At 54.9% G+C, this 27,904-nt stretch overlaps 1 protein-coding gene across 1 annotated transcript; it reads left to right on the forward strand.

Annotated features, from left to right (window-relative positions):
- The first annotated feature begins 48 nt into the window (after positions 1-48).
- On the forward strand, positions 49-27,904 carry BCORL1 (BCL6 corepressor like 1). The gene is made up of 14 exons (XM_082488129.1): positions 49-136; positions 7,108-7,246; positions 10,121-10,211; positions 10,482-13,058; positions 13,356-13,521; positions 13,767-13,847; positions 14,013-14,435; positions 18,494-18,723; positions 18,836-19,042; positions 19,134-19,300; positions 19,482-19,627; positions 20,567-20,644; positions 25,135-25,288; positions 26,825-27,904. Exons 2-14 carry the CDS (start codon positions 7,161-7,163, stop codon positions 27,099-27,101), a joined length of 4,683 nt encoding a protein of 1,560 aa, XP_082344255.1. The 5' UTR covers positions 49-136; positions 7,108-7,160; the 3' UTR covers positions 27,102-27,904.

Genomic DNA, 27,904 nt, shown 5'->3' on the forward strand with positions numbered 1-27,904 from the left:
CGCTGCCAGTGTCTCCGCCGCCGCCGCCGCCGAACCGCCGCTCGCAGCGCCCGGTGTCCGACCCGCCGCCTACGGGCAGGGGCCCGCCTCGGCCCGCCGCCCCCCTCCGCCGCCGCACACACGGCTCGGGAAGCAGGTGCGTTGCCCGCCGACCCCCCCCCGCACCCCACTAAACACCCCCCCCCAACCGGACCGCCCGGGCCCCCCCCCCCGTTCTCCTCCCGCTGCCCGGGCACCCCGGGCCCGCGCGGCCCCGCACCCACCGCCGCGGCGGGTGAAGGGGGGGCGGGGGGGAGGCGGACGGGAGCCGGCGGCCCGACACCCCCCCCCCCCCCTTCCCCAACGGGGGTCTCCATGGAAACGGTCCCGGGACACCCCCGGGCGGGGGGGGGGGGCGTCGCGGGTGGGGGGGGGTGGTTTAGCGTCCTGCGGCGGGACAGCGGCGGGGACGGCGGGCGCTGACAGCGGGGACAACGGGCGGGCGGGCTCCGCTGGCTGCCCCGCGACGGCGCGGCGTGCCGCTGCCCTGCCTCGCCCGCCGGCACCGGCACCGGCACCGGCGGCACCTGCCACTGCCGGGGCGGTGCGGGGTTGCGGGGGGGCGCGGGGGGGTGTCCCGGTGCGGGGGGGGAGGGGGGAGGGCGGAGCGCAGCGTTGCCGGGACGGCGAGGGAGTTTCGGGGCGGCGGCGTGGCCCCCGCTGGTCGCCGTTCGCCGGCCGCAGCTCCGGGTACCGGGGGCGATGGCGGAAGAGCCCTTCCCCCGGGGACTGTCGCCGTCACCTCCGTGTTCGGGGCTGCCCCGGTCGCGGTCACCGGGGCTGCGGGACGTGCGGGCACCGGGGGGGGGGGCGGGGGGGGGTTGGGGGGCAACTGTTGAACCGGGGCGGGCGGCAACGGGGGCTGCGGGAGCCGGCGCGGGGCAGCGCCGCGGGACTTCGCGGGGCTCCCGCACCCCCCGTCGTGAAAAGCACCGGGAAAAGGGCTTTTTTTTTTTCTCCTCAGCTTTTTTTTTTTGGCCGTGGCTGCATCAGCCCTCCTCCCTTCCCCGCCCTGCCTTTTTGGTCGCCAGGCGTTGGGTTTGAGCCGGTGCCGGTGCCAGCGCGGCCGCCCCGGAGGCTGCCCCCGGTGCCCCGTCGAGGGTTGTGTCACTTTTGTCACCTGGGTCCGGGGGGGACAGCGTGGCAGAGAGCCACCGGCCGCTCTGGCGTTGGTTTGGCCTTCAGAAGGAAACTGCTCCTCGGGATCTGGCGTGCCCGCTCGTCTCCTGGGGACGGGTTGCAGCATTTCGGACGATGCGCGCTTTCTCCGATACAAATGTTTTTTAATGCTATCCGCCTTTCGTGGCTCCCCCCCCCAGTCCTTAAAAATATGTGACAGCGGGTTTTCGTGGGGACAGCCGGGTTGTCTCGAGCGAGCGAGGGTTTAGTGACACCAGTCGTCCAGCAGCTGGGACTTATTATTAAAGGACTACTGAAAGCGCAGCAAACTTTTTAAAAAATTTTTTAAATAGGGATGGATTTTTCTCTCTTTTTTTTTCTTTAATTTCCAATTCATCGCGCCGAGTATCTATAATTACTCGTGGTGTTACTGTGTCTTTAAATCAGCTTAAGCAAATGCGTGTAGGCAAAGCCTGGCTCAGCTCCGCAGCAGTCGGGGCTGCTGTGCAGCCGGTGGGAAACCCAAACGGAGCGGGGGGCGGCCGCCCCGGGGCCACGGGCCGGACCCAGCGCCGGGCACCAGCTCCTGCCGAGATGGGCGGCGGAGGTGGCCTGGCACCTCTGTGCTGGATTTTGTTCCACACTAGTTCTGGTCAATTCTGCTAACGTTTCTGACCTCTGCCTGAGCGGTAACATAAAATGAGATAAACTGTTTCCCTTTTTTCAGTTTTCATGTTTAAATTTTTCCCTTTCTGTGCCTCACGTCCACTGTGAGTCCTGTGAGAGGACCAGCATGATTTTTTTAAATTTATTTTTTTAATTTATTTTTTATTTTTTTCGCAACTAGTCTGCTTTAAAGGGGTTTTCCCGAAGCCATGCTCAGAGCTGAATCCCTGCTAAGGCATCTTGGACAGCTCTCGGGATGGGCACTGCCTCTGGACCTCTGTACCTCAAATGGACGCCTGACAATCACATATAAAAATACAAATATAATTTCTTGCCTGTGTTACTAATGGCAACGAAGATTGCCAAAGTGTACAAACTATTGCAAGTGAAGGAGACCGTTCCTGTGGATGCGGACCATCTCCCTCTGGCCCATCTGCGCCGTGCTGAAGAGCCGCGGGGGCACGTGCCGCCTCACTCCCCTGCTTTCGCTCCCCTCCAAGTAGCCGGGCTGCAAGCGATGCGCTCTGAGTGGCGAGTCCCGCTTGAGTTTCCATCAGCTGGAGCTGGTTTATATTATGGAGCCATCCGGGGGGCGGGTGGGTGGGAAAAGCCCCTGTCTTCGAGGTTTGGCTGCTCTCTGGGAATGAATGTCACAAAGGTATCTGCTGCGGGTGTGTTTCCAGGGTCAAAGTGCGTCCCTCCCGGCCTTCCACAGTGCCCCCTGGCCAAAGGAGCCGCACAGCACCCTGCAAAGGCGAGCCACCGCGTCCTCCCTGTCTCTTGCTGCACAGGGATGCATTGGGCTTTCTCCTTTCCGATACTCTCAGGCTGGAAAGTCTCCCCTTCCTTCTCTCTGTGCCGTTGGCCCACTTAACGCAGCAGCCGAGAGCGTTGCCAGCGCGAAAGGAGGCACCGCCACTGGGCAGCGTTTTACCGTGTCCGTAAATGCTCCGGAGCCCAGCCGTGTGCATCACTTTGCCTGTCGAGCTGCACCAAGTCCCCACTGTTGCGATCCACAGCTGGATCTCCGGAGCTGGTCCTCGGCCTCGTCAGGCTCATGCAGTGGGGAAAGGCGAAGGCGCTGTTCACCCTGGGGGAGCTCGTGCCGTCGTCTGAACCCCGGCTGCCGGCAACGGTGCACGTCGCCGCTCGTTGGGCCTTTGCTTGGCGCTCTCCTGCCTGCGTGGGGGGATGATGTGCCTGCCCGGAGCCTAGGCGGAGGGAAGCCTTGTGCTGGGGGATTTTAGCAGACCGGCTGATGGCGTTTCAGTCCCCACCATCTCCTGCCTGCCTAGGTATGGTGCAGCTGAGACGGTGGCAATCTGTTGGCACATCACTCACGTGCTGGTGCTGGGACGGGGGAGAGGAAGGGTAAGCATCTTGAAATCCAAGCCGTTTTAGTGCTTGAAAAGTACAGAGCAGGAAAATACGTGAAAAGCTTCTTGAGGGGTCAGGACAGCATGGTCCTGAAGCAGAATGCGTTTGCACCGTGAAGAAGTGGCTGGCACAAATTGTGTCTGTGAGGAACAGGGGAAAGCCCCTTTCTGTATCCATGGGTCCGGGTCCACCTCAGCTGACGTAGAGGTGGATGACTGTAGGAGATCGTGGCTCTGGTTGACCTGGTCAAAGCAGTATGAAAGTGAGTTAGACCAGGTGGCAACATAGATGTGACAACTGTTAGGGCAAACACTGACAGTACCAAACCCTCCAGTAAAAAACAAACTCTACTACCTGAGGCTGGAAGTTTGGTGACAGCCCAGAGAAGTTGCTTTATGCATTTGCCGACACAAGCGCTCGAAAAGCTGAGCGTTGAGTCAGGTCAGGGACCTGATCCGGCTGAGGAATGACTGTTATCTGTGGGGAGGGGACACCTTGCAAATCTGCTTTGCAACTCCTGTACCCCTCTGCCGCGTTAACGCTGGGGTGGGAGGTGAGAGCGTGAGGGGCAACATTGCAGCAGAAAACTTAATTAGGAAGCCTCACCGCGGGCAACTCAAGTTAGGATCTCTGGGAGCCAGGGAGCAGGCAGGATTTTAACAGGGGTCAGCACGGAGATTCCGTGGGCTTAATTCTCTTCAGCGGTGTGGGAGCCGGTTGAAGGCAACAGCAGCCTGTCCTGCCATCCCCAGCTCGGTCTGTGTGGCAACTACGGTTGGCCCTGTTGGGATTTTATCGCAAGGAGGATTTGTCTAGAGATAATATTTAGAAAATATCCACTCCCGAAAAACTTAATCTCAGGAAACTTGTTTCCATTGGCTCTATAGTGGTACTTCAGAAGAGAGAGTAATTTCTTGACTTAATCCGAGGGAACTTCCACGTGTAGCTAAGCCATCGGCTAACCTGGGTAAAAGCATGCTCTTATGACAAGGCAAACATCTCTTGCTTTGCTTTTCCTGGAGCCTGGAAGACACTGGTTTGCCGAGTAGCATCCCCTCCTTTTGCAAAACGATGAGAGGTTTTGTCTTATTGAACAAAATTCCCCCTTGCTTTTAATTCACCATGTTAGTTTCATTGAAAATCTCTCTGAGGGCTTGTTGTTGGAGGTGAACACATTCAGCACCTTTCTTGTTCGCAATTCTGAGAGCACGTTTTGTTTTGAGAGGTGAAGGAGCTTTAATATTGCACGACGAGCTTCTCCACGCAAAATAAGAATTTTGTTCTAAACTAGTTTTCTCTGGAGTTAATTAGAATTGGCTGGGCATCTATTTCGCTAAATCAAAATAAGACCATGGATTCAGATGCATTTCCTTTGGCAGACATAGTGGATTAAGCAGATTCTGTGCCAGGCTGTGCCCTCTCTCCCTCTTGGTGAACCTGATCTAAGACCTAGTATGGGTTAAAACCAGTCCAGCTGGGCCGGGGGGGGGGGGACGGGACTCAAAGGTTTTAAACAGAGATGAACTCTCTGGTCAAGTTTACCAGGACACCGCACAGTTTCAGTGACGTGATTGAAGGGGTGAGGGGAGAGAAGGGCTTCAACAGTTTCTTCAACAGCTTCTTCTACTCGACGACAGGCACGTGAAGCCATGCCCTAGTTGTGTTCTCCAAGGGGTTCCTACTAGTTTAATTACATCCGTTTAAAGTCGCTTCGAGCTGCACCGGTGTAGACGAGAGATTTGCTCGGTTTCCTTCTGTCGACTCGACGAAAAGAGTATTTCGACCCAGGGAGGCTGCCGTTGCTCTTTCTGGTTCGGTGTTGCATCGGGAGGCTGCTTATCCCTGCGTTTCTCAATAAACTTCCTGGTCCGCCTTCTTAAGGATGCTGTTCTTTTGCTGTTCGCGCTGGTTTGTGCTTGACACCACGTCTGTTGTTTTTCCCCCATATTATTCCTTCTCTTAGTTGAAATCTTGATTCCTTTTCTCTTCTGTTCGTCGTTCCCTGTGAAATGCCTGTCTTTGGCATGTGTCCCACATCGTCCGTGGAGGATAGAGGCCAAGAATTCATGAAACAGTGTCTATCTCTGTTGCTATGTCCTCCTGGCTCTCCTCTCGTGGCTGTCATGCCTCCTCTGTTGACCAGCTCGTACTCGAGTACTCAAAACGTGCCGTTTCTCCCAGCTCCTCACACCACCCTGCTAGCACTTTTCCCTTGCCAGACCTATTCCAAGTCATGCCTGATCTGTGCTTGTTTGAGGCTTCAGCTCGTCTCCAACTCCTGTTCCACATTGCGCAGCCGTACGCATCCCCCGTCCCCTGTTGCACAGAAGGTCCCTTTTGATTTCTCCTGAAACATCTGTCCTGCCACTGTGCTCAGGGGCAGAACCTTTCTCCTCCCCTTCTTTCAGTTTAGCCTAAGATGGTGAAATCCCCGCAGATTGTTTGTTCCCCTATTTCCTTTATGTTGCATTTCTCTCCAAGCACCGAAAGACTCCTCCCCTTCCTGCTCCAAGCCACCTCTCATTCTCTTTGGGTATGACCCTGCTCTCTTTCTTAGCGTCTGCCCGGCTCCCCTGTCGCTATATAGTATTTCTTCCATCTTACAGCATGTGTCTTTTAGCAGGTTTCCCCCTCTTCTCCTGACCTCTGGTTTCCGTAGTCTGTCTGCTCACTTGTGCCCTCGTATGTGCAAATGGGTCTGTCGCTTCTTCTTTGCAAATGAGCTGCCTTGCCCCCGCTTCTCCTATGTGCCTGGCCCTTCTTTTCCCTCTGGAGGATCCCCACTGGCGTGTTTGGGCTGAGGTGAGGATACCCAGGCAGCAGCTGCGTTCCGAGGAGTCACTTAATTCCACAGCTCGATCCCTTGAGCTGCTGGCCGGCAGATCCCTGCGTGGCTCGTTTCAGCATAAACGGAGGGTGCAAGCTGCTTCTTGTCCTGTTGAGAGCTTGTGTGGCCAGGAGTTTGTCAGGGAAAAAGACAACCGACGGAGATTTGGGATCACGTGTCGCTTTCGGCTTCTTCCCACTCTCACCCGCTGCACTGAGAGCATTGCCGTGGCTCTGTGCCTGCTTTACCTGCGGGTGTGTAAGTATTTCTCCAAACCAAGAACCCCTTTGACAGCATCTCTTGGCCTTTTGCAGTCAGTCCTACCCAGCTTGACCGAGTCCACTTGTTAGCACAGTAGATCCTCTCTTCCTTCCTTGCTTTTTCCCTGATACGACTTGAGCAGCAAAGCTGCCTTAATGCTTGAACACCCAGCGCTGCACGATTGGCTGCAACGTTCTCCCTCAAAAGCTCCACCCAGCCGACGGTGCGTCTTGGATGCTCACAAATCTCTGGATTTCCTCATGTTTTCCACCTGTAACTCCACTGAATACCAGCACCTTTCTGACGGAGGGAGGGGATAATCACTGGACAGCACGCCTGACAGCACTGTTGGCAAACCTCTGCCTCCTTGTTTGAGGCTTTCCCCTTTGAACCTGCCATGTGCTGGTTTGTCAAAGTCCTATGAAGCCTTGGGGACGTCAGCATTTTAACAGACCCTCGTCTTGGGCAAAGCTCTGTCTTGCGGCTCGGTATGTGGTGCTGGAGGTCCCTCTGGAGGGAGAAGGAAAGGGGAGGAATCTTTTGAGGGATGTGTATGTGTGTGAAGACGCCCATATGAAACTCTCGGGGTAGCCAGAGGCTTTTTGGCCATAAAGTTGTTTAATACGAGGATGAGCAGACTGTGGCTTCTGTCCCAAGGCGCTGCTGATTTCTTCCAGTGCTCTTCCAGACAGATGTGGAGCATCTCGGGTGTTGTACCCCATCTGCCTGGCAGCGGAGCTGGGGATGACTCTCTCTGAAGCGTGGTTGAATGCGAGGATCCCGGGGAGAGTTACCAACCCTCTGTTTTTCTTTTGTAGGCAGAGCGGCCCCTCGAGCCCCAGCAGGTCCTGGTCGGTGACGAGCAGCTGTCATGATCTCTACAGCACCTCTCTATAGTGGGGTGCACAACTGGACCAGCACAGAGCGGATTCGCATGTGTGGCCTCAACGAGGAGAGGTGAGGTGCGTGGGCGGCATGGTAGGGGAAGGAGGGAGAGTGGGGAAATTCAGTTAGGGATCTGGAGAGGCTATGGGGAGGGAGCTGGTGGTGGCTCAGCCTGTTCTTACTAGGGTGTAAAATGGACTGTGGTGCAAAAGAGCTGGGGGGGGGGGGGGAGAATGGATATGTGGTCAAATGGTGGTGGTCCCCACATCCCGTGCTCCAGCAAGGTGGGCCCCCAAGCAGAGCGTGCTGGAGGTCTCTGTAGAGGAACCGTGGCTGTGTGTAGCTATATTGCCTCCACGGCATTGGGGGATGGCGAGACCGAGTCATCTGCATGTGCTATTGGTTTCACCAGACCTGTGCTCTGAACTGCCAGGGGAGGGAAAGAGCTTGACCCACTGCAAGCCAAGCTGCTAAGAAGAGCTTTCGGTGGCCCAGGGGGGTTAGCGCAGACCAAATGATCAGATGGGAGAGTTGTGACAGGCCACCAAATAGGAGATTAGGGAGGATTAGTGGCTGGGAGGCAGAATCGATGAAGACGAGTTCCTGGCCTGCCCCGTGGCTTTGCGCCGTCTTTTTATTCCCACAGCTCTGGGGTCTTGTTCTCGAAACTGATCTCAGTTTGTGGCTTCCTTGAGGCTACAACGCCTGTTCAGCGTATTTGCCATAGCTGGAGCCAGAGAAGGTTTACGGGCTCAAAAGCAGCGTGTGCTGGTCATTCCTTGCTGTGGGTGTTGAGGCTTTTGGTGGAGACTCCTCTGAGGGCCGTTCGGGAGAGCGGCGGGACAGGGACGAGCTCGGGCTCTGGCTCAGGGCAGGAACGCGGGCAGAGATCATCTTCAGCCCTCAGCAGCCGCTTGGCCCGCCGTGCGTCCCTCAGATAAGAGCTGGGGATGGCGTTGCCCTCTGGCTCTCCTAAACCACTCGGAGCTACCCCGAGTTTACAATAAACATTAAAGTTCGGGGCCGCGGAGCGAGGCAGGCAGACGGGGCTGGCCGCAGCCGAGCGCTCTGCCTTGGCCGCCGGCCCCGTTGCGGGCTGGGCGGGAGGCGGCTGGCCGCCCCGTCCCCGGCGGTCGGGTGTCGCAGGCTCCCCCCGCGCCCTCTCCCTGGGCCTGTGGAGGAGCCCCGGCCGGGGGCGGGCAGGCCGCAACACCGCGGCTGTCCCCCGGGGCCGTCCCGGCAGCTGACAGGGCCTGGGCCCGCCGGCGGCGGGGCAGGTCCGGCCCCGCCGCCCTTGCGTGATCGAGAGCGGGAGGGGACCGGGCCGGGGCCGAGGCCAGGGCCGGGCAGGGCCGGGCCCCGCTGTCCAGCTCCCGGCCGCTCCTCCGCGGTGCCGCGGGCCGCCAGCTGCGCTCGGGCGCCCCCTGGCGTCCCGCCGCCGCCTCGCCGCCTGTGTGGAGCCGGCCCCGGCCCCGCTCCGCTCCGCTCCGCCTCACGGTTCCGCGGCGAACGGGCTGCGACGGCTCCGGGACCCCCGCTCCTCTCGCCTCCCCCCCCGCCCCGCCCCGCTCCCCTCGCCCCGGCACAGGGCTGTGCCCCGGGGGCTGCCGCGGCCGGCCAGCCGGGCGCGGCACCCCGAGCCCTTCGCTGAGGCGGCCCGGCCCCCGGGCCAGCCGTCAGCCGCGCCGCCATCTGATCTGCCCTGAGTAACGGCGGCCCTCGTCGGCCGGGCTGGAGAGGGCCCCGTCAAACCGCCGCCGAGGGGGAGGGAGGGAGGGAGGGAGGGCAGCAGCCCCTCGGAGGGAGCGGGCTGTCGCCGGGGCTCGGGAGGGTCAGCGGGGTTTGCGCCGGGCCGTCGTGAGGCATCCCGGAGTGGGGACCCGCTGCTGGGGACAGGGGAGCCCGAGGAGAAACCTTCCTCCCATCGCCTGTGTCTGCTGTTTGTTGGGGAAGCCTGGGGGGTAGGGGAGAGAATCCAGAAGAAATCGCATTATCAGCAGAAACTAAACTGTAGCTTTTTTTATCGGGGCGCCAGTGGCTTGTCTAACCGATCCTTAAAAGACCAGAGAATCGTCACCGGGTGAATGCTGCAGGGGCAGGAGTGTCCCGGGGCAGGCGCTGAGCAGGCGAGCTCTGTCTCCTGCCCGATCTCGTAGATCAGAAGGAGAGCTGTCTCCTCACTGCGCCCCGTTTCCGCAGAGTTCGCAATCCTTATCTGGAATTCAGGCTTTCCACTCGGGAACTGGCCAGCAGGACATTGCACACCGGGGCGGCTGCAAACACCCGCTGCTCCCGTCACGGGGAGCTTGGGTTGAAGAGCTTTGGCGCTGGAGGGAGATCTCCACCCGAGGCTGGAGGAGAGCAGCAGGGCTGGGAAGTCCCAGGGCAGGGAGTGAGCGTGGCAGGGAGACAGAGGAACGGGAATGAGGAGGTGCCTGTGGAAGAAGAGACAAGCAGGATGGGGCTGGGAGAAGGATGGGACTGGAAACGTGTGGTGGGGCAGAATGGGAAGCAGAGGGGACAGGAGCGGGTGTGTGGAGCTGGGCTGTGATGCAGCACAGTCAGGGAGGGCTGGGCTGTCCCGTGGTGGGACCAGGGGGGTGTCAAAATGGCTGTGGGTAAGGAAGGTGCACAGAGTTGCTGGGCCACGGAGAAAGCCCTTTCAGGCCCATAGGAACCATAGGGTAAGCACCAATATGCGAGGAGGTGTTATCCAGCGAGCAGAGCACCGGGAGTGGGAGGACTGCAGTGGACAGCAGTGCTCTGCACCCCCTCAGTCTGTGGTGGCCGCCATGTAGCACGCGGTGATGAGGAGCTGGCTGCTTGGAGCAGGCACGCTTCTCCAGGCTGCCAGCTGCTCTGCTGTCCCACATGGGGACCGGGAGAGGTGGGATGCTGGGAGGGTATCTTGGGGTTTCATAATGCTCTGTCTTGTTCCTTGGCTAGGAGAGCCCCCCTTTCTGATGAGGAGTCTAAAACGAGCAGCTCCCAGCACTTGGGGTCTCAAGAGTTTTGCGTCAGCAGCAGCCTTTCCAAGGTGAGTTCCTTGCATGCATGTCTGGGTCCAGGAAGGCCTTTCCCTGACAGAACAGGCCAAGCAAGAGCATCTACCCTAATGGGTCCCGCAGGCTCCTCAAGAGGGGTGCCCCTAGGTGCAACAAGGGCAAAGCAGTGCTCTAGTTGGGCCAGAGCTGTTTGCCACTTCTGCCTCCCTGTCCTGGGGGGGTGGGCAGAGAGAAGGTCCTGTCGGCTTTGCTAGGAGCTACATGCACAGCTCTCAGGAACACTTTCTCCCTTCTTGTTGTAGGTGGAGCTCACAGCAGTCAGCGGTGGTGGCAGCGGTGCCCAGGGGCTGGATGCTGATGGCAAGGTGGAGGAAAAGCTTGGGCCCAAACTGGAAGAGCAGCCGCCCGATCCCAACCCAAACCCGGAGTGTGCAGGAAAGACTGTGAAAGATGATGCCCTGGGCCCTCTGGCAAGCCAGGGGGATGGCAGAGGGCAGGAGCCTGCAATCCCCAGAGCTGCTGAGCAGGACAGCAGCGGTGCTGACGCTGCCTGGACGCCTGCAGATCCTCACAGCGACAAGCAGGCTGATGCTCCTCCAGCCTGCCCCGTGGCTCCCGAGAGCGAGCCTGCTGGGAAGGAGAAAACCACCCCAAGCGCTGGAGCACAAGGGCCGGGCGTGCTGGCAGAAGGGACATTGTCTGTAGTTGTCTCCAGCTGCAACACCTCTGCCTCCACTCCTGCTACTTTTACTTTGAACAGAGTGTGCTTTCCCACATCTCAGGCCCCTGCTATGCAAAAAATGCCCCTGTCCTTTCAGGCTGGGGCCGTTCTGAGCCCGAGCCAGTCGCTGGTGTACATCCCACCACCCAGCTGTGGGCAGCCGCTCAGTGTGGCTACACTTCCAGCCACCTTGGGGGTCTCCTCCACGCTAACCCTCCCTGTCCTGCCTTCCTACCTACACGAGCGTTGCCTGCCAGGCATTATCGCTTCCCCAGAGTTGCGCTCCTACCCCTACACCTTCTCCGTCACCAGACCTTTGGCTTCAGATGCCAAAGTGGTGTCTGTGGAGGTGAATCAGCTTAGCTGCCCTTCGCCCTCAGGTGGAAGCAGTGCCCAGGCTGCTGCTGAGGGCGCTCCCCCGTCCACCGCTGGCCCTTCCCTCTCATCCAGCCAACCTCCGCTGGCAGCATCGTCTGGGAGCGCTGCTCCCTCTTCCGGCACCGGTGCGCATGCCAGAGCCCCGGCAGCTCCAGAGCAGCATGCACCAGGGGCTGCCACTTCACTCTCTCCTCTGAAGTCACCTCCACAGCTAGAGCGTGAGATGGTCTCCTCTCCAGAGTGCAGCGAGATGCCTCTCGATCTCTCCTCCAAGTCCAATCGTCAGAAACTGCCTCCACCCAGTCAACGCAAAACACCTCCTATGCCCATCCTCACACCCGTGCACACCAGCGGCAAAGCACTTCTCACCACGGTCCTGTCCAAGTCCCAGCGCGCGGCCCAGACTACGGGCAGCAGCGTCACCTCGTGTCTCGGCACCACCCCTCCCTTAGTCATCTTCCCCGAGTTCCTGCGCAATGGGGAGCAAGGCTCCTGGGTGAAGAACACCACGCTCATCAGCACCATTCCAGGCACCTACGTCGGCGTCGCCAACCCGGTGCCTGCCTCGCTGCTGCTCAGCAAGGACCCCGGTGTGAGCTTCAGCAGGGACCCACGCCACCTTCCCAAGCAGGAGCCCATTTCCATCATTGATCAGGGAGAGCCTCGCGGCGCTGGGGTTCCCTGTGGGAAGAAAGCCAACCAGGTCAGCACAGAAGGACAGCAGGATCCTGCCAGGAGACTTCTTCACGGCAGAGTTGCTCCAGGAGCTCCGTTGTGTCAATCCAAGGACATCTCCACCTGGAATCCCGGCCAGGGAAGTGTGTACCCGCGATGCCCTGTGAATGGAAAACCTTCCAATCCTCAGCTTCTGCCTCTCGGCTGGTCTCCTTATCATCAAACCCCTCTGCTTTCAATTGGCATCTCCACGACAGGGCAGCTGCCCCTGAACCAGACCAGCTCCTGCAAGCCAGCTGGTGCAGGTGAGCTGCCGGCATTCCCGAGCGTGCAGCCCACTGAGTCCAGCACAGCCGCCCAGAGCATGCCGGAGGGGCTGCCCAGGCACCCGCCTCAGGAACGGGAAGCTGCAGCCAAGAGCAAGAGCTGCCGGGCCTTGCCCAAGCTCTACGAGGAGCCGGCCAATCCAGTCCCGTTGGATGCAGATCCATCTCTTCAGACCAGTGCTTTGGATGTGAAAGGTGGGAAGGGGAAGCTGGACAACCCTCAGAAGAGTCAAGAGTGTGATCAACCAGAGGCTGACTCCAGTAAGGAGGACAGTGTACAGACTGAGGCTCCCCTGGGGAGCTGTAGCGTCAAACAGTTGGATGCAAAGCCTAAAAACCAAGTGTTAGCAGCGTATTTGTCGCATGATCTGCCCGCAGCTGGGCAGCAGAGCCTGCGAATGATTTCAGAGGTGCCCACTGTGCCCACGGAGAGTCAACGCAAGGAGCTGGGCTGCGAAGGCTCCCAGGAGCCACCAGCTGCAGAGCCCCTCCAGTGCGTGCGTCAGGTGGATCTATGCAGGGTCAAGAAGGAGCGAGTGGAGTGCGACATGTCATTTACTTCTGTGACTTGCCTGCGAGCCGGGACTGCTGCCCAGGCCTTTGCCGAGGTCAAGCTCAAAGGAGCAGGCCAAATCAAGCAAGAGGGCAGCGTGCGCTGCAAGTCCAAGCGGCAGCATGATGGGGACACCAGGCAGGCCCACAAGAGACTGAAGTGCCAAGCCCAGGACAGCGAGGAGTCGCCAAGCAAATCGGGGAGCCGGAGTGTGCATGGCCGGAAGGTGGGTGGGACGGGCTGGGAGTGTTGGGTTATGGCAAAGGTTAGCAGGTGAGGTCGGGGGTGAGGAGGGAGCTCTCACCGGGGCGGGCAGCTGAGTACGCAGGGCTTTCCAGCCATGCTCTTTGGCATTACCTGGCAGGGGATTAATGTACCCATGTCTGCAGGTTAACTAGAGCAAAAATGGATCTAGGGTTTCAAAAACACTGAAGGGCACCGGCATGATGAGTGGGGGACAGCGGTTTGTTTCTTCTCCTTTGCAACTCCAGCTCAGGCTTCATTCTGTCTCCTCCATTCACAGTGGCGAAAACACCATGACAATCCGCATGAACTCAGCAAGCGAGAAGGCCGAACCGGCCTGGGATCAGTGAAGGATCACAACAGCCTCAGGGTAAAGCGTAAGCGCAGGAGGCCAGCGAAGACGGAGTTCCCATCTCCGGTGCACCGCGGGGACAGCCACGAGGAAGGTACTCTTGTGAATGGCAACGTGTTCTTGCTGGGTCAGGCTGCAGCGGTACCTGTTGCCCTGATGCCCGTGAGGCCAAGCTGCTGCTCCCCTGAAGCTGAACAGCCTCTGGAGCTGGTGGCTTCCTGTAGTGGATTGCGAACCAAAATAGAGCTGTAGTGTGATGCTGGCCTGCCCTTCCCAGGCCAGCAGATGTGTGTGCACAGATCTGTGACATGTTTTCTCAAGGCTCACTTTTCCCCACAGGTTACCTTGAGAAGAAGCCCAAGAACAATTTTCGGGATTTCATTCCTGTGGTGCTGAGCAGTCGGACACGCAGTCAGTCGGGTGAGTTGGTGCCAGGGGACCCAGGTGGGAGTCTTGGGTGGACTGTGAGCGTTACCGTTTTTATGTGGCCTTCTGCCTGTCTTCTGTCCCGCCTTGCAGGGTTTTTCTTGTGTTTCTTTTCTGACTCTTGACTTTTTGTCAGCTAGAAATCCCGCTTTCTTGCAGGAAGCATCGCTGGCTCTTCTGCTGGTGTGACGGGAGAGTGTGATGTGACTGGTCAGGAGATTTTACCATTGCTGGAGGAGGATCAGGAAGAAGAGGATGAGGAAGAGGAGGAAGAGGCATCCTTGAAACGTCGCAAGCTGCGAAAATCCCACAGGATGTCACGCTATCACAGTCGCAGGGCCAGGGACAGGTCTCTGTCTGAGAGGAGCAGCTGTTACACGAGGAGGACCCGGGAGCTGCCTTGGAGAGTGGAATCACCCAGGCAGCTGTGGGAGCCCAATGAGGAGGAGGAAGATGACAGCCACATCAAAAGGAAGAAAAGGAGACGACAGAAAAGTCGGAAATACCAGACAGGGGAATATTTGACTGAGCGAGAGGAGGAGCGAGTGGGCTACCCCCACAGGAGGCGAAAATCCAAAGCAGGTACAATCTGGGAAGGGGTTTCTGGTACCAGCCTGGGGACCAACATGGTTTTTTGTGTTTTGTTTTTTTTTTCTTTTTTTTTGTTGTGTGTGGTTTTGGGGGGCTTTTTGGTTTTGTTTTGTTTTGGTTTTTTTTTGTAATGATGAAACTCCATCATTATTAATGGCTTGATGTCAACAGCATGGGCCGCTTCAATTGATCAGCTCTTCTTTGAAAAATATTTACAGTGAATTTTGGAGTAGGAAACAGCAGCTTTTGTGGCTAATTAGATACTGATCTTACCCTCAGATTAGACAGAGGGCGTGGGAAAATGAGAATCGGACGAGGTAGCACAGTGAAATATTTCTGGACAAGCATGGGCCCCTGGGAGTAGTGTTCAGCATTCCCGGCCAGAGTAGAGGGAGATGGAGCCATCACAATTCAACTGGGCTTCTTTATGCTTTGTCTTGCTTTATTAAGGCGACTTGCAAGCTTGCACCAGGGAGCACAAGGGCGAGAGGATTAACAAAGCTAGAGTGTCTGCAAGCGATGGAGAAATCCCCTCTGTGGTTCGTATTTGCGACTTTGCTAGGAGGAGAACGCTGTGCCACCTGCCTGTGTCCTGCTCACTGCTCTTGCGTTTTCTCCCATAACTGCCCGGACCATGTGGCCAAAACTAAATCTGTGTTTCCCTGAGGTTTAGCAGTCTCTGTGGTCCCTTCTCTCTGTCCGTGCAGGGGCAGTTCGAGGCTGTTGGAAGTAAGGCTGTGATTCATCCAGCAGTGCACAGATGTCTCGATGTGTGTGCTGACAGCTGGCTGGTAGCTTGTAGCTGTGTCCAAGTGTCCCACAGGTAGCTTCTGTCAGGGTTGCAGAAGAGCATGTCCGAGCCACAGTGTTGGGGGACACACTTCTGCCAGCCCTTTGCTTGGGCCTTTCTCTTGGAGGCGATCTAGTGGATACGGACCTGTTGCCTTCTGCCCCATTGGCGCTCAGATGGACAGTCCTCAGGAGAAGCTGAAATGCTGCTGAAGTGCTGCGAGAAGTGGTAGAGATGGCTGCTATCCTCCCACCAGCTGATATCCCAAGCTACGTGTCTGCTCTGGCAGTTTTACACCACTGCTGCAGTGTCTGGGTGCCTCTGTGAGACGGGAGTAAAGTTTCTGATGGGCTTCCCGGCATCTTTGCAGTTCAATGGTGCTCTCAGACTGTCTCCTGCCGATGCCTGTTCCAAACAGAGCCTGAGAAGGAGGTCTGAGTGCAGCAGCATTTGGGAGGGTTTTCTCCAGGAGCTTTACCACGCATCTTAAGAGTGTCTGTCTTCTGTCCGGAAGCCAGTTTCCCTCAGGGACTGCTTGCTCGGCCTTCACATAGGGTGACCTTCTGTATTTTGGATTCAGAAGTTGTGGCCTAGAGCCATTGCTGGTGTTGGAGATGAGGCCCTGGGCGTTACAGTGGCACTGTAAGCTGGCTGGCAGCCAGAGGAGGGACAGGGGGGCCAGCCCACGTTTGGAGAAAGCAGTGTGTCCTGCACTAGCTAAAGAATCTGCGTCATCTTTGGGTATGAGCTGCAGCGATCCACTGACAAACGCCTGGCTCGCTGGGGCCAGATGCCCTTCAGGACAGGGGTTAACACAGGCAATATTTGGTTGCTCATGCCACCTCATCATCAAGTGCACCAAAAAGACAACCAGGACTCCTAGGCTTCGGGGCGGGCACTTGGGTGAAGGAGGCTATATCCCTTTGATGGTGAAGGTAACACTTGGTGGTGTGTCCTCTCTCTAACGGTACTGCCTTGCTTTTGGGCAGACTGCTTTGATCGGCTGGACTGGTTGTTCCTCACCTATGAGTGTACGCCCTGGCGTTTCACTGCTGCTCAGAGTCTCTGCATGTTGGCAGAAGGATATCGGGGAAGGAGTATCTCCAGTCCTCGTATACTGCCCTGGGTTAGTTGTCAAAGTGTCGCAGTACCGTAAAAAAGACAAGGACAGTGTTACAGACAGCCCAACAGAAATCTCTGTCTGGTGATTGCTTCCAAAACAGCAAGCAGGCTAGTGACTTAAAAACAAGTACGCTGTTGTGTGTGGTGGGAAGTCAGAACTGCCACCCCAGACCATATCTCGTGGGTGCGGTCCACTTTGTTCAGAGCCAGGAGTTGTCTCCTGTTCCTTGCCTAAGTGCTGCATTGTGTCAGGGTCTGTCTAGCCCACAGTTTTCTCCAGACAGTGGCAAGTGCAGAGGCTATGCAGGGCCAGCTCTCGAGCATAGCCACTTCCCAGACTTCAGCCACCCAGGCTTCCCCAGCATCCAGAACAGCTAAATTAGGACTGTCCCTACCCAGGCCTTCTACAACTCATTTATGGGTCTGCTGTCCATGAATTTCCCTAAATCCTCTCTGGTCCCGCTGATAACATCTTCTTCCACCACTTCTGGTGGCAGTGAAGCCCTGAAGTTCCCTCCTTGCTGTGCAAAGTCCTTTCTTCTGTCTGTTTTTTAACTTACCTCTTACTTACTTCATTGAGTGCCCATAAGTCTTGTGCTGCAGGATTGGGTGAACAAGATTCCTCCACTCAGCTGATTCACCCTTTTATGATTTTTGTGAATTTTGGTCACATTCTTCTCTGCCTTCTCCTCTCCAGACTGAGGGCTCCCAGCCTCTCTGTAGGGTGACTTCTCCAGCCTTCAGTTTTTTTGGATGCTTTTCTCCATCTCCACTCCGTTCTTGCTGAGATGTGGAGACCAGAAGAGCACAACAGCACTTGAGACATGTTTGCTTAGAGATTTTATTTGTGGTTCTACCTTGGTATCTTGGCCAAACCCACTTTTCTGCGCAAGATCCATGGCCCCTGCTTCCTAACAATAACAAGACATAAGTGGAAGTTTTGTGTGGTGCTTGATGTGGAGAATGTAGAGTCTCAGCATAACGTGGAAGCTGAAGATGCTGCTCCTGGAGATCTACAAAACCTGCCTTGTACTGAAGGCAGCAGTGTTCCTAATGGACGTAAAGTTTTGTTCCTGGAGTTTATCCTTTTGATCCCTTAAACTAACCCACTGGGGCATCTCCTAGCTCTTCACCTAGAAATGAAGCAAAGTCTTTGCTCCCAAACAAAGTGCCCAAACAAAGAGCCAGGCTTGAGGGATCCAGACTCTGCGAAGCTGTGTACGGATGCCGCCCCTGTCCTCTGGTCTCCAGTGCTCATCCTTTGTAACCTGGTTTATTCCATCACTGATCATCTGCGCAGAGGGAAGTGTATGGCATCATACAAATCCAGGCAGTTATTTGTTCTCAGGGCTTTACTTTCTTGTTCCATACTTTGTTTTCCTGTTGCTGTTGTGCCCTTGCTACAGGGTGCTGCTCTTTCATGAAAGCAGAGGGCCTGTCCTTGCGCGATGTGCAGGGCTCCATAATGGGCAACCCTGCAGCTCTGTATGGTGCAAGGAAGAAAAGACTGGATTTCCCTTGAGGCATCCTGGTACTTCCTACCTGCATGCATATTAATTGAAACTTTAATGTGCTACCTAACTTAACGGGGAGACATGAGAAGGGGAGGGTCTGGTTTTGTAGGTAGGGAATCAATGACTATTCACAGGCAGCTTAAGGGGGATATCTCCTGCATTTTCTGTCTCTCTAAGGGGTATCCCACGTGAGTCCTGCACAGCCTTACAGGCAGGAGAGCGCACCACGTAGCAGCATGCAGTTACCAAACTACTGGGAAGCGTGCTGACAAGCTGTATTGTGTCGTACTGGGTTCCCAAGGAAAAGCCTTGGTCAGTTGTGTGCAAGCCCCAGCTCTCAGTAGGCTTGGCTATTTCAGACCAGGATGGCCGTCTGTCATTGGACGTCTGGTGTCCATGCTGATGGGGAGAATCCCTGATGCTGCTGGGGAGAATCTCCCTGATAGGGAGAATCTGCAGATTCACTCTGCTTCTGCTTACTGCAGTGCCTCCGCCATGGGTGTGGATTTCTGGATGTGCAGCCGTCAAAGATGGGCAGTTCGTTTTGCCTGGTGGCACAGATCTGGGTTGCTGACCTTTGGTGCTGTACCTACAGAAGCTCCTCATTCCTATTTCTCCTTTAGATTTTAGGTACCGGAAGCAGAAGGAGTCCGTGCAGGGTAAAGGCACAGAGCTACGACTGAGGAGCAGGCTTTCCCCATCCCCCCGAAAATCTCAAGGACGCCCAGACTTTCGGAATGGCTTCTTCCTGGAGCACTCAGACAGCTCTCCTGTCCAAGAAGAGCTGGAGAAACCATCAGGAAAACGCAAATGTAAAACCAAACACCTGGCAGGGATCTGTGACGAGGGGAAGGTATGGCTTGGGCTGATGAGGGGAACATGCATGGGGGGTTGAGAGAGAAGGGGACTCTTTTTAGTAAGCCATGGCCACATGTCCCAAGGAGCTGTATTCCTTTCTTTTCCAGGGGAAAGGCTGCTGCAACCAGCCCAAAATGCGCTCTCTGAAGAAGCCACAGGACTTGTGGCCACTTTGTAAGTCCCGTCGGGTCAGCCCAGGGAGCTCCCCCGAATTGCCCGTGGCCCAGAACATTCCTCCTGGAGCTCGGCGGCTGATTGTGAACAAAAATGCAGGGGAGACCCTTCTGCAGCGAGCAGCTCGCCTGGGCTACAAGGTGAGTTTTGGTTCCCTTTTCTGTGTTGTGTCCTATGCTGCCGTGTCTGGGTTTGTGTGTAACCAGGCCTGCAATGATCTCGTTCCTGTAGGACGTAGTGCTGTATTGCCTGCAGAAAAAGAGCAGTGACGTGAACCATCGTGACAACGCTGGCTACACAGCTCTGCACGAAGCCTGTGCGCGAGGCTGGATCGACATCCTCCACATTCTGCTAGAGCATGGCGCCAACGTGAACTGCAGTGCGCAGGATGGCACAAGGCAAGCCAGTGAGAGGGGAACATCTGGGCAAGCACTGAGTCGTGTGGGGACAAGGGAGCAGGGTGTGTTTTTCAGGAAGAGCTGTTGGTCATCACTAGATTTGTCTTAACCCAAACCAGAGCATTTGCATTGCAAACTCTGCCAGTCTCTTCTTTTCCTGCCAATGCTTCTGTCCTTGCAGGCCTGTCCACGATGCAGTAGCAAATGACAACCTGGAAACCATGTGGCTTCTACTCTCCTATGGTGCTGATCCCACTCTGGCCACTTACTCTGGGCAGACAGCTGTGAAGCTTGCCACCAGTGAAGTGATGAAGCGCTTCCTCTGCGGTAGGTGCCAAGCCAGGGGGTGGCAGTGTTTCCATCCTTCCTGTCTGGCAGCATACGGGACCAAATCTCTGGGTGTCAAAGGTTTAGAACTGCTTCAGCAGCAGGTGACAGAATAATTTTAGCTCTGTCCTGTCATGTGTGTGTGTTTTTACCACCCGATCTTTAATTATAGAATTATATACCATTTTCCAAATAAGATACAAGTCACTTTTCAGTTTTTGAGGTACAAGGAAACAGCAACACTCTGGTCACACAACTAAAGACAGTGCTGTGCATGAGGGCTGGAGACGCTGTTCCACAGTTCCTGGTTCTACTGTATAACCTAAATGAACATATTTTTGCTGCCAAGTAATGATGTCTTCTACTCAAAACCAGCTCTGCCCAAATGCTGCCTGCCCGTGCTGGAAAGGACCATTTTGGATCCCTATGGCTGAGAGTGAAGCATGCCTGCTTTCTGCCCTGTTTGTGTAGAAGCAAGATGAGTGTTGTGGCTTCTACATGACAGCAAGGAAGAGACAGTTAAAGTAGCAGTGGTTCCCAGATAGATACAAGGCAGAAAATCTCCAGTGTTGAAAAAATGTTTTTTGCCAGCTGTCTGTCTGTGCTCCTCCAGGCTTAACTGTACACGCAGGTGTTAGGGATGTAATTTTGAACTCAAGACAAACCTAAGAACCTTTCTTTCCAACCCACTTAGTGTTGTCAGTTGCTTTTCCCTTCCAGCTTCTATTTTGTGTTCTCAGGCCTGGGGTCGTGTTGTCCTCTCCTGAGTGAGGGTTCCCTTCCTGCAAGTGATGGTTCAGCTTTTGCCACAATGCCTAACTGTAAAGTGGGGAAAAGCAGCAGAGGTGAAGTGGCTCGCCCGGGGTCGATGGATATGCATGCCAGGATCATGCTTTGACCAGTAGATAAGCATTAACGCCCTCAATTTTTTCTCTTCAGATTACCTTTCGGATCTCCAGGGCCGCACTGATGGAGATCCTCGGACAGCATGGGACTTCTACAGCAGCTCTGTACTGGGTGAGTTCAGTCTGTGCCATTTCATTCACAGCAGCAGAGCAGAGAGAGAAGTAGTGCTAGGTAGTGTCACATCATTCACTCAGGTCTGTCCATGTCCCTCCTAACTCACGGCTTAGAGATCTCGCCGTAATGTTACGTGCTGGGAGTTGCTCCTGAAAGGGGCTTTTTCTTTGGGAAGCTGCATGTGTGGATCCCTCCAAGTAGGCTGAACACAGCGTGCAAAACTAGACTCCAAGTGCTGCTGGTGACTCCTGAGGGTTTTTAGCTGTCAGTCCCAGAGCATGTTATTCTTGTAGCAATTCTTGTTACTCCCCTCACCAAGATAAACCGAAGGAGGACAGAGAACATACTTATTTCTTCAAGGTGTAGAAATCTTGAACTTCAAGATTCCCAGAGCTGCCCATCCCTCTCCTCTGCTTTGGAGGTGAAGCGTTCATCTGGGGGAGGCCCTCTTCTTACAATTCCAGGCATTTCCCAGTGAAGGTGTGATTGTACCTTTTACTGTCACTTCCTGAAAATTGTGGTTACCAGCCTAGAAGTTTTCTTGAAACAATACAGGCACAAGGTCCACAAATTTTTCACTGTGTTGCTCCAGTTCCCCCAGGGTCTATGAATGAAGAAGTTCTGGATCTAGCCATGGGCCTGCGGCAGACTGCAGAGTTCCTCCCAACCATTTCTGAGGCAGTAGATCAGCACTCTCAAGCCCTTCGGAAAGACTTGGGTTATTTATGCTGGCAAGCTAGAAGGCCGTTGATTTTCATTGCTCGCCTCCGTCATTTCCGATCTCCTTCTAGAAATGAAAAAATTCAGATACACGTGGAAGGGTGCTCTTGGTAGAGGACTTATCCTTGGAGGACTGATGTCTCTTTGTTTCAGAATAGAAGAAATTCTGTGCTCCTAAGTACACTTTGTTCGTAGGCTTTTGCACCTCAGGCATGCCAAAGAAACTGTTCAAACCACAGTCTCCTTCTTCTGGATTTCTCACTCTTGAAGCTGTCACAATCCTATAAGAAAACTCTTTATTGCAAGAAAAATAGCTATTCTTTGATGGTACTATTTTTAAAGTAAAGATATTACCCCTTTTGATTTATCACTGATTCCTACTTGGATTTCTCTGATAAACAAGAAAGGAAAATTGTGTGTGGTTTTGTAGGTAGGAGAGTTTGGCTGTCTTTGGTTACTACCGTATGCTGCATTCTTGGTTACCCAGAGAGCTTATGTGCTTGAGGTCTAATGTCTGCTTATGTCTTGTTCATCGGTGTCCTTTCCTCTTGGAGATCCTGGAGTGGGATTATAAACTGCCAATTCTCATACACTCTAGGAGACCCACTGCTATGTGCAAGTAATTTAGAAATGTGCCATCTTGTTTTTCAAATACCCTAATGCCTGAAATGAAACAAGTGGATCTTGGAAAAGCAAACTGATTGTGTTTCGTTCAAATTAGCTGCTTGTTTCAGTTCTTCCATTTCCACATCCCTTGGCTTGTCCTGAACAATCTTGTCTTGCATCGTGTTTTCCCACATTTCTGTCCCCCACCCCTGTAGGCAAAAAGAAAGGGATTATTTTTTTCAGTAAGCATATCGTCACTGACTCTTTTGGTGTTTCTTGCGGAGTCGAAAAAGACACTGTTAAACACGTCCTACCTCTTCCAGTGGGACTTCACACTAAATCCTGCCTACTGTGGATGTGTCTCTGCTGGGTTTCCATCATTCACGTGGTGCCATCTGTTGGGTTTTGTCTTCCTTCTCTCCTGTGCTACCTGAAGTTGGTTAACAAGCCAGACAAATCCCACATTGATCTGCCTGTACCCTTCCCTAGAAACATAATTTCATCCTTGCTGCACTGGAAAGATCCTTCCAGTGTCGACTGAGCTGATACTTGCATCTCGGGTGCTTCAGACTTTAACAGGTACCTCTGCACAGCACTCAAGAGAACGTAGGTTCCCCTTAGAGGTGAGAGTGATGATCCGCAGAGGAATGTCAGCTACACAAAATGTTCTGAAGCTCCATGGCTTTGGTGTTGCTTGTGGGATGTTTGTCTCTGGCTCAGCGAGTGGACAGCAGAGATCCCAAGCTGAAGTACCACCACGTTGCTGTCAGACGGTCAGTCACACTGCCTCTCCTTTCGCCCCTCTGCGTGGAGCATTCCCAGTGCTGCCCTTAACGCTGCCTTTGGGAGGCATTTTGCAGCAAGGAGCTAACCCAGTTGGGAAGTAATCCTTTATCCTGCCAGGTCTGTTTTCAGCGGTCACAGAAAGGGACCTTCCTTTTCATCCCCGCCTAGATCAGCTTACAGCAATAGTGAAATGGCAGCGTTAGACCGTTGTCACCTGTGCTTTGCCAGGCGCCACAGCAGGACACTGGGTGAGTTGGCAAGGAAGAGCAAGGTGCCAGAGCCTGAGACGGGGAGCTAGTGTCTTTACAGCAGCGTTTACTGAGTGTTTTGAAATGGGCTCTTTTGGCTCAGTTACCTTCAGCAGTCACCTCGGGTCACCTAGAGCAGATACTCCCCAGGGCAGGGAAGCACCCGGTTCTGCTCTGGAGGAACCGAGCTGCTGCCACAGGCAGCAAACCAGCTCAGCAGAAAACAGCTCTCCTCCTCCAGAGGTTCAGTCCTTCAAAATTCCCCTTTCCGTCAGATCCACCAGCTGAAGCACAAAACACTGCATGTCCCTCAGGGTGGAGGAGAAATCCCAGGCCCCTGCTTGATCTGTTTCTATTCTTTGAGGCAGGAATGTTGTCCACATTTTCCTTTAGGTCTGCAATTCTCTGGGGGCCAAAAGATAATGAGAGAAGCCAGGGTGTGGGATCTCTGAGCTCTGGGTATGGTAAAGTCATCAGCGTCTTGCACTTCATGCTACTGCAGTTCCACGTACAAAGTCCCACTCCAGGGTTTTGTTCTATACCTGGGACTAGCATTGTTGTGCCTGATTGTCTCCCCGCTGCTCTGCGGTGGTACAGGATGTTCCCGTTCTTGTCGCAGCCTTCACTCAGCCTAATGGACAGGACTGAGTGAGAAGAGCTTTCAGGATAGACATTGGACCGTATCATTGCCACATTAAATGCACTTAATTCTTTTTTCCTGGGTTGCTCAACAAATGGGAGTTTTTTTCAGTGATGGCATCTGAGCTTTGCCTAGCAGTGATATCGGACCAAGATTCATGTCACTTATTTTTGTCCTATTCTACAATAAATTTTGAAGATTTAAGCACCCTGTTTTTCTATTTCTTAGGGATTTTTTTTTTTCCTTGGCAGGACAAAGAAATTATTTCCTTTCTTTTCACGAGACCCTGTTTGAGCCTATGTCTCCTGTCATCTGCTGTTGTTTCTCTATTAAAACAACGTTCTTGGTGGGTGCTGCATTTATTTGTAGAGCAGTATGGTGCGTGGAGCTTTCTTATGCAGCACACCATAAGATTTTTTTGCAGCCTTTTCTCTCGTGCGTGGTGTTGAACTTTTGCATGATTGCTTTATTTGCTCACCAACGCATTTGGTCTGACTTCTCTCTGTAGAATCTAAACACTATTTTCTGGAAATTTTGGGGGCTATCCTGTATTATCTCAGCAGGACAAAACCACTTTGCAAATGCAGGACTATTCGTATCTCTTAATAATAAAATCCAGGCAGCAAGCTATTTTTCAGCAGATGCTTTTCAGATTGGTGAACAGTAAATTTAACTGTCTTTAAGTGGTGTATGGATCAAGTGTGCTATTCTCCCATCTCCTGCGGAAGCAGGTCCTGCTGGAGTTCGGATACCTCCTGGAACAGGCAGCTTTAAGCCAGAAATCTGCGGGGCTGATTCTCTGAAGCCCTGCTTATTGTTGTTTGGTTGTATTAATCTCTAGATCTGCAGCACAGTTTGGTGGCACAGCCTTGCAGTCCTTATTTAGACACAGTTGCTGGCAGGCACCTCTAGATAACCTGCTGACAGTTGTCAAGAGCGGGATCTGGGTGGAGAAGTACTCAATGAGCAGAGCGCAGTGCCTTCCTTTATAGGATCTGTGCAGACAAAGCACCTCGTACGTCCTCTCTGGCGCAGGTTCTTCCAGGCTGAGGACAGCTGTGCTCAGGGAGGGGGCTGAGGCCGTTTCAGGGAGAGTCTGGGGGTCAGCGCGTGGCTGACCCAAGAGACGACTGCCAGTCCAAGTGGCTCATTTTGCAAACAGGCAGTGCCTTGTCTCACGTGTGGGATCAGCGTAAACCTGAAGGTTCGCATAAGATGTTCTTTCTACCTAACCCGGTCACTGAGTGGAGTCTCGCTGTGCAGAGCAGCCAGCGCTCACTCAGAGTTTCTCTGAGACGAGGGGCTGGAAGCAGGGCAGGAAAAGCCCTTGGGGTTTGGCTCCTACCATTGCTGTGACGTTGTGGGAAGGTGCATGCGAGGTTGCAGTGGTAGCCGGTCCAGCTGAGCAGAGCTGTTCCCCAGGGAGTGATGAGCACTGGCTGGTGTGAAACTGTGAGCAATGCCAACGCCTGTTTTCCTTGTTGCAGAGGGGAAGGATAGCATTGGATGTGATCTTCTGCTCAACCCTCCGGGAAGTTCAGACCAGGAGGAAGAGGAGCAAGAAGCAGACAACTTCATGTTTGAGTTCTCAGACAAGCCACTGCTTCCCAGCTATAACCTCCAGGTGTCAGTCTCTCGGGGGTGAGTATCTGTTCCTGGAGCAGAGAGCATTTGGGTGACACTAATGCTGGGGGGAGTGTGAGCTTACAACTGAGCCCTTGAACTCGTGAGGGTAGCAGCAGTACAACAAAGCCTTTAGGCTGTCCTCCAAGTGAGGGATAACGTGTTCGTATACAGAAAATTCGTGCCTGCCTGAGAAACTCTGAGAGCCCAAGCTGACTGCGTGCTAAGGAGAGAGGCCATATAGAGCGGCACTTGTGTCCTGTAGATCTCAAAGCACTCTTCCAAAGGAGGAGAGACCTTTATTCCTGTTCTGCAGGTAGAGACAGGGAGGAATGGAGCTATTCCACCTTCCCCATGAGGGGGAAGAGTGCTGCTGCTGAGGCAGTGACATGCCTCTTGTGGCACACTCCCCATCACACACCATCTCATAATCAAGCATTGTAAAGACTCTTTTTTAGAAAAATGTGAGGATAGAAACCACACTTTGTACGTCCCAAGTCAGAGAAGCAAGTGGAAGATGCAGGATAAGGTGGAATTTGTTTGACTAATTCTCAGAAGTCCACCTCTGAGGTGGTCACCTTGGTCTCATGTTGCAGTCAGCAAAGACTTGACAACAGGATTTATCCAAGCAAGGGCAGGAGTGACCGTCAGGCTGAGGCGAACCTCTGGGTGTTGCTGGTCAGCTCTCCAGTGACTGTGGAGGAACCTGGGGGGGACACTCAATTGGATGGGCACTCCTGTGGTGTAGACATGCTAAGGGAAGTGCCAGCCTGGGATCTGTTGGCTGATGGCTGGCGCAGCACAAAGCCTGTGAAGTCTGTCAGTCCCTGTTTTAGTCTCTTAGGCCTTGTCTCCCAGAGTTATTGAAAAGAGGAGAAAGACTGAGGGACTATAGATGATGGAGACCTATAGATGAAGGAACCAAGCAAGGAAAGACCCTTTGGTTTAAGAAAAGACAGGTTTAAGAAAGGACAAATTTAAGAAAGGACTTGTTTTAAAACAAAACAGAGAAGCAGCACAGGTAAAGCCAAAAAGAGAGTTGGGTTTGTGTTGGCTGTCTGGTGCCCACTGCTCTGTAGCACATGTGGTCACAGCCCCCCATCCCCTTCCCAGACAGCAGCACGTCAGTCACTTCAGCTCCCTGAGGTTAAGAGCAGCTTGTGTCTCTTAGGAGGTTATTTTCTTTCAAAAATAACCTGGCTGGGTGGGAAATGGAGCCCCTGGTGTGGCTTATCACTGGGTGGGGATGCTGTTGGGACACGTTGGAAGGTGTCACTTTCGCACCGATGTCCCTGTCTTGCTTTGAGTGCTTAAAAAAGGTGTGACCTACCAAGCAGTGATCAAACCCAGGCGTGTATCCGAGCCCAGGTCCTGTATGTGTGGTCTGTCCAGGCCCTGCGGAGGAGGAGCACGTGGACAATAGTGCCTGGAGCTCACTGGCAGTGCTGTGTCAAGGGGAGGGCCAGCGTGCCGGCAACTGGGAGGTGGTGAGGTGAGCAATGTGCCTGTGGACCCCTCTGCCACTAACCCGCCATCTTCTTGCCATCCTCGCAGGCCCTGCAACTGGTTCCTCTTCTCTGACGTGCTCAAGCGGCTGAAGCTGTCCTCCCGCATATTCCAGGCCCGCTTCCCGCACTTGGAGATTGCCACGCTGCCCAAGGCGGAGTTCCAGCGCCAGGTCTCTCTTAGCCAGGTGCTGGCGCAGGAGGAGGTGCAGGAGAGCCCTGAGCTGGCGCAGAGCCCTGCAGAGACAGTGGAGCTGGTGCACTATGAGCCCGAGCTGCTGCAGCTGCTGGGTTCGGCGGTGGAGTACGAGGCCTGGAGCAGCTGACGGGGACAGATCGCTCCCTGCATCACGAGGCAATAATAAGGACCAACGGGAAGCAGCCCTCTCAGCGCCAGCAGCTGGGACCCGAGTCTTTGGCCCACCAGTCCTCCTCTCCTCAGGGTCTCTGCCAGCTGGGGAGAGAGGACCCTTGCCTCCAAGGACTTCCCAGGGTCCCTTCGCGAGGAGCAGCGGCGGTTGCAGCCGCCGGCCCCATCCAGCTACGGCGGGTGATGAGGCCCCTTCCACGGGGCTGCGTGAGCCGGAGCTCGTGGGGCAGCGGCAGCTCCGGCTCTGCCGAAGCGAGGGGTGGTGGGTGCCACTGCCTGTCCCCGCCTGACCCCATGGAACTGCGCCTCTCTGTTTGCCCTCCCCTTCCCAACGTCTTCCATAGTATTTATTTAATTAGTATTTAATTTGTAATGTTTCCTTTGTTTTTGCTGAGTCTGTATCACTGTGAGCTCCAGGCTAGGGAATGAGGGCTTCCTCCGGCCCCTCTCCAACACTCCCCGAGGCCGGCGCTCCCCCTGGACCAGCCAGCCCCTGCGCCGCAGACCTGGGGGGGGTCAGCTCTCGCATCTCGGCTGAGAGCCTGGGGACAGTCACTTCCCTCAGCTTCGGAGTCGGCTTCTGCTGAAGGCGCTCACCAGCCAGCTGAGAGCCAGCCCCGCTGCTCCATCCTCTCACCGAGCTCCTTCCTGCATCTCATTCGTGCTGCTGCTCCCACTCCCTGGCGGCTGCTGCACGGGCCGGCGCAGCCCACGGTCCCCAAGCACACCCCACGCTTCCCGACAGCTTGTCCCCCTCCA

The sequence above is a fragment of the Vanellus vanellus genome (assembly GCF_965231255.1).
Source record: "Vanellus vanellus genome assembly, chromosome: 10".
Classification (NCBI taxonomy): Eukaryota; Metazoa; Chordata; class Aves; order Charadriiformes; family Charadriidae; genus Vanellus; species Vanellus vanellus.

What these genes read in the sequence shown, in the direction of transcription:
- BCORL1 (XM_082488129.1), top strand. Translation starts at nt 7,161, where the DNA reads ATGATCTCTACAGCACCTCTCTATAGTGGGGTGCACAACTGGACCAGC. An exon ending in GATGAAGCGCTTCCTCTGCG is followed by an intron (nt 19,628 to 20,566) that starts GTAGGTGCCAAG and finishes TTTTCTCTTCAG; the next exon opens with ATTACCTTTCGGATCTCCAG. An exon ending in CAGGTGTCAGTCTCTCGGGG is followed by an intron (nt 25,289 to 26,824) that starts GTGAGTATCTGT and finishes CCATCCTCGCAG; the next exon opens with GCCCTGCAACTGGTTCCTCT.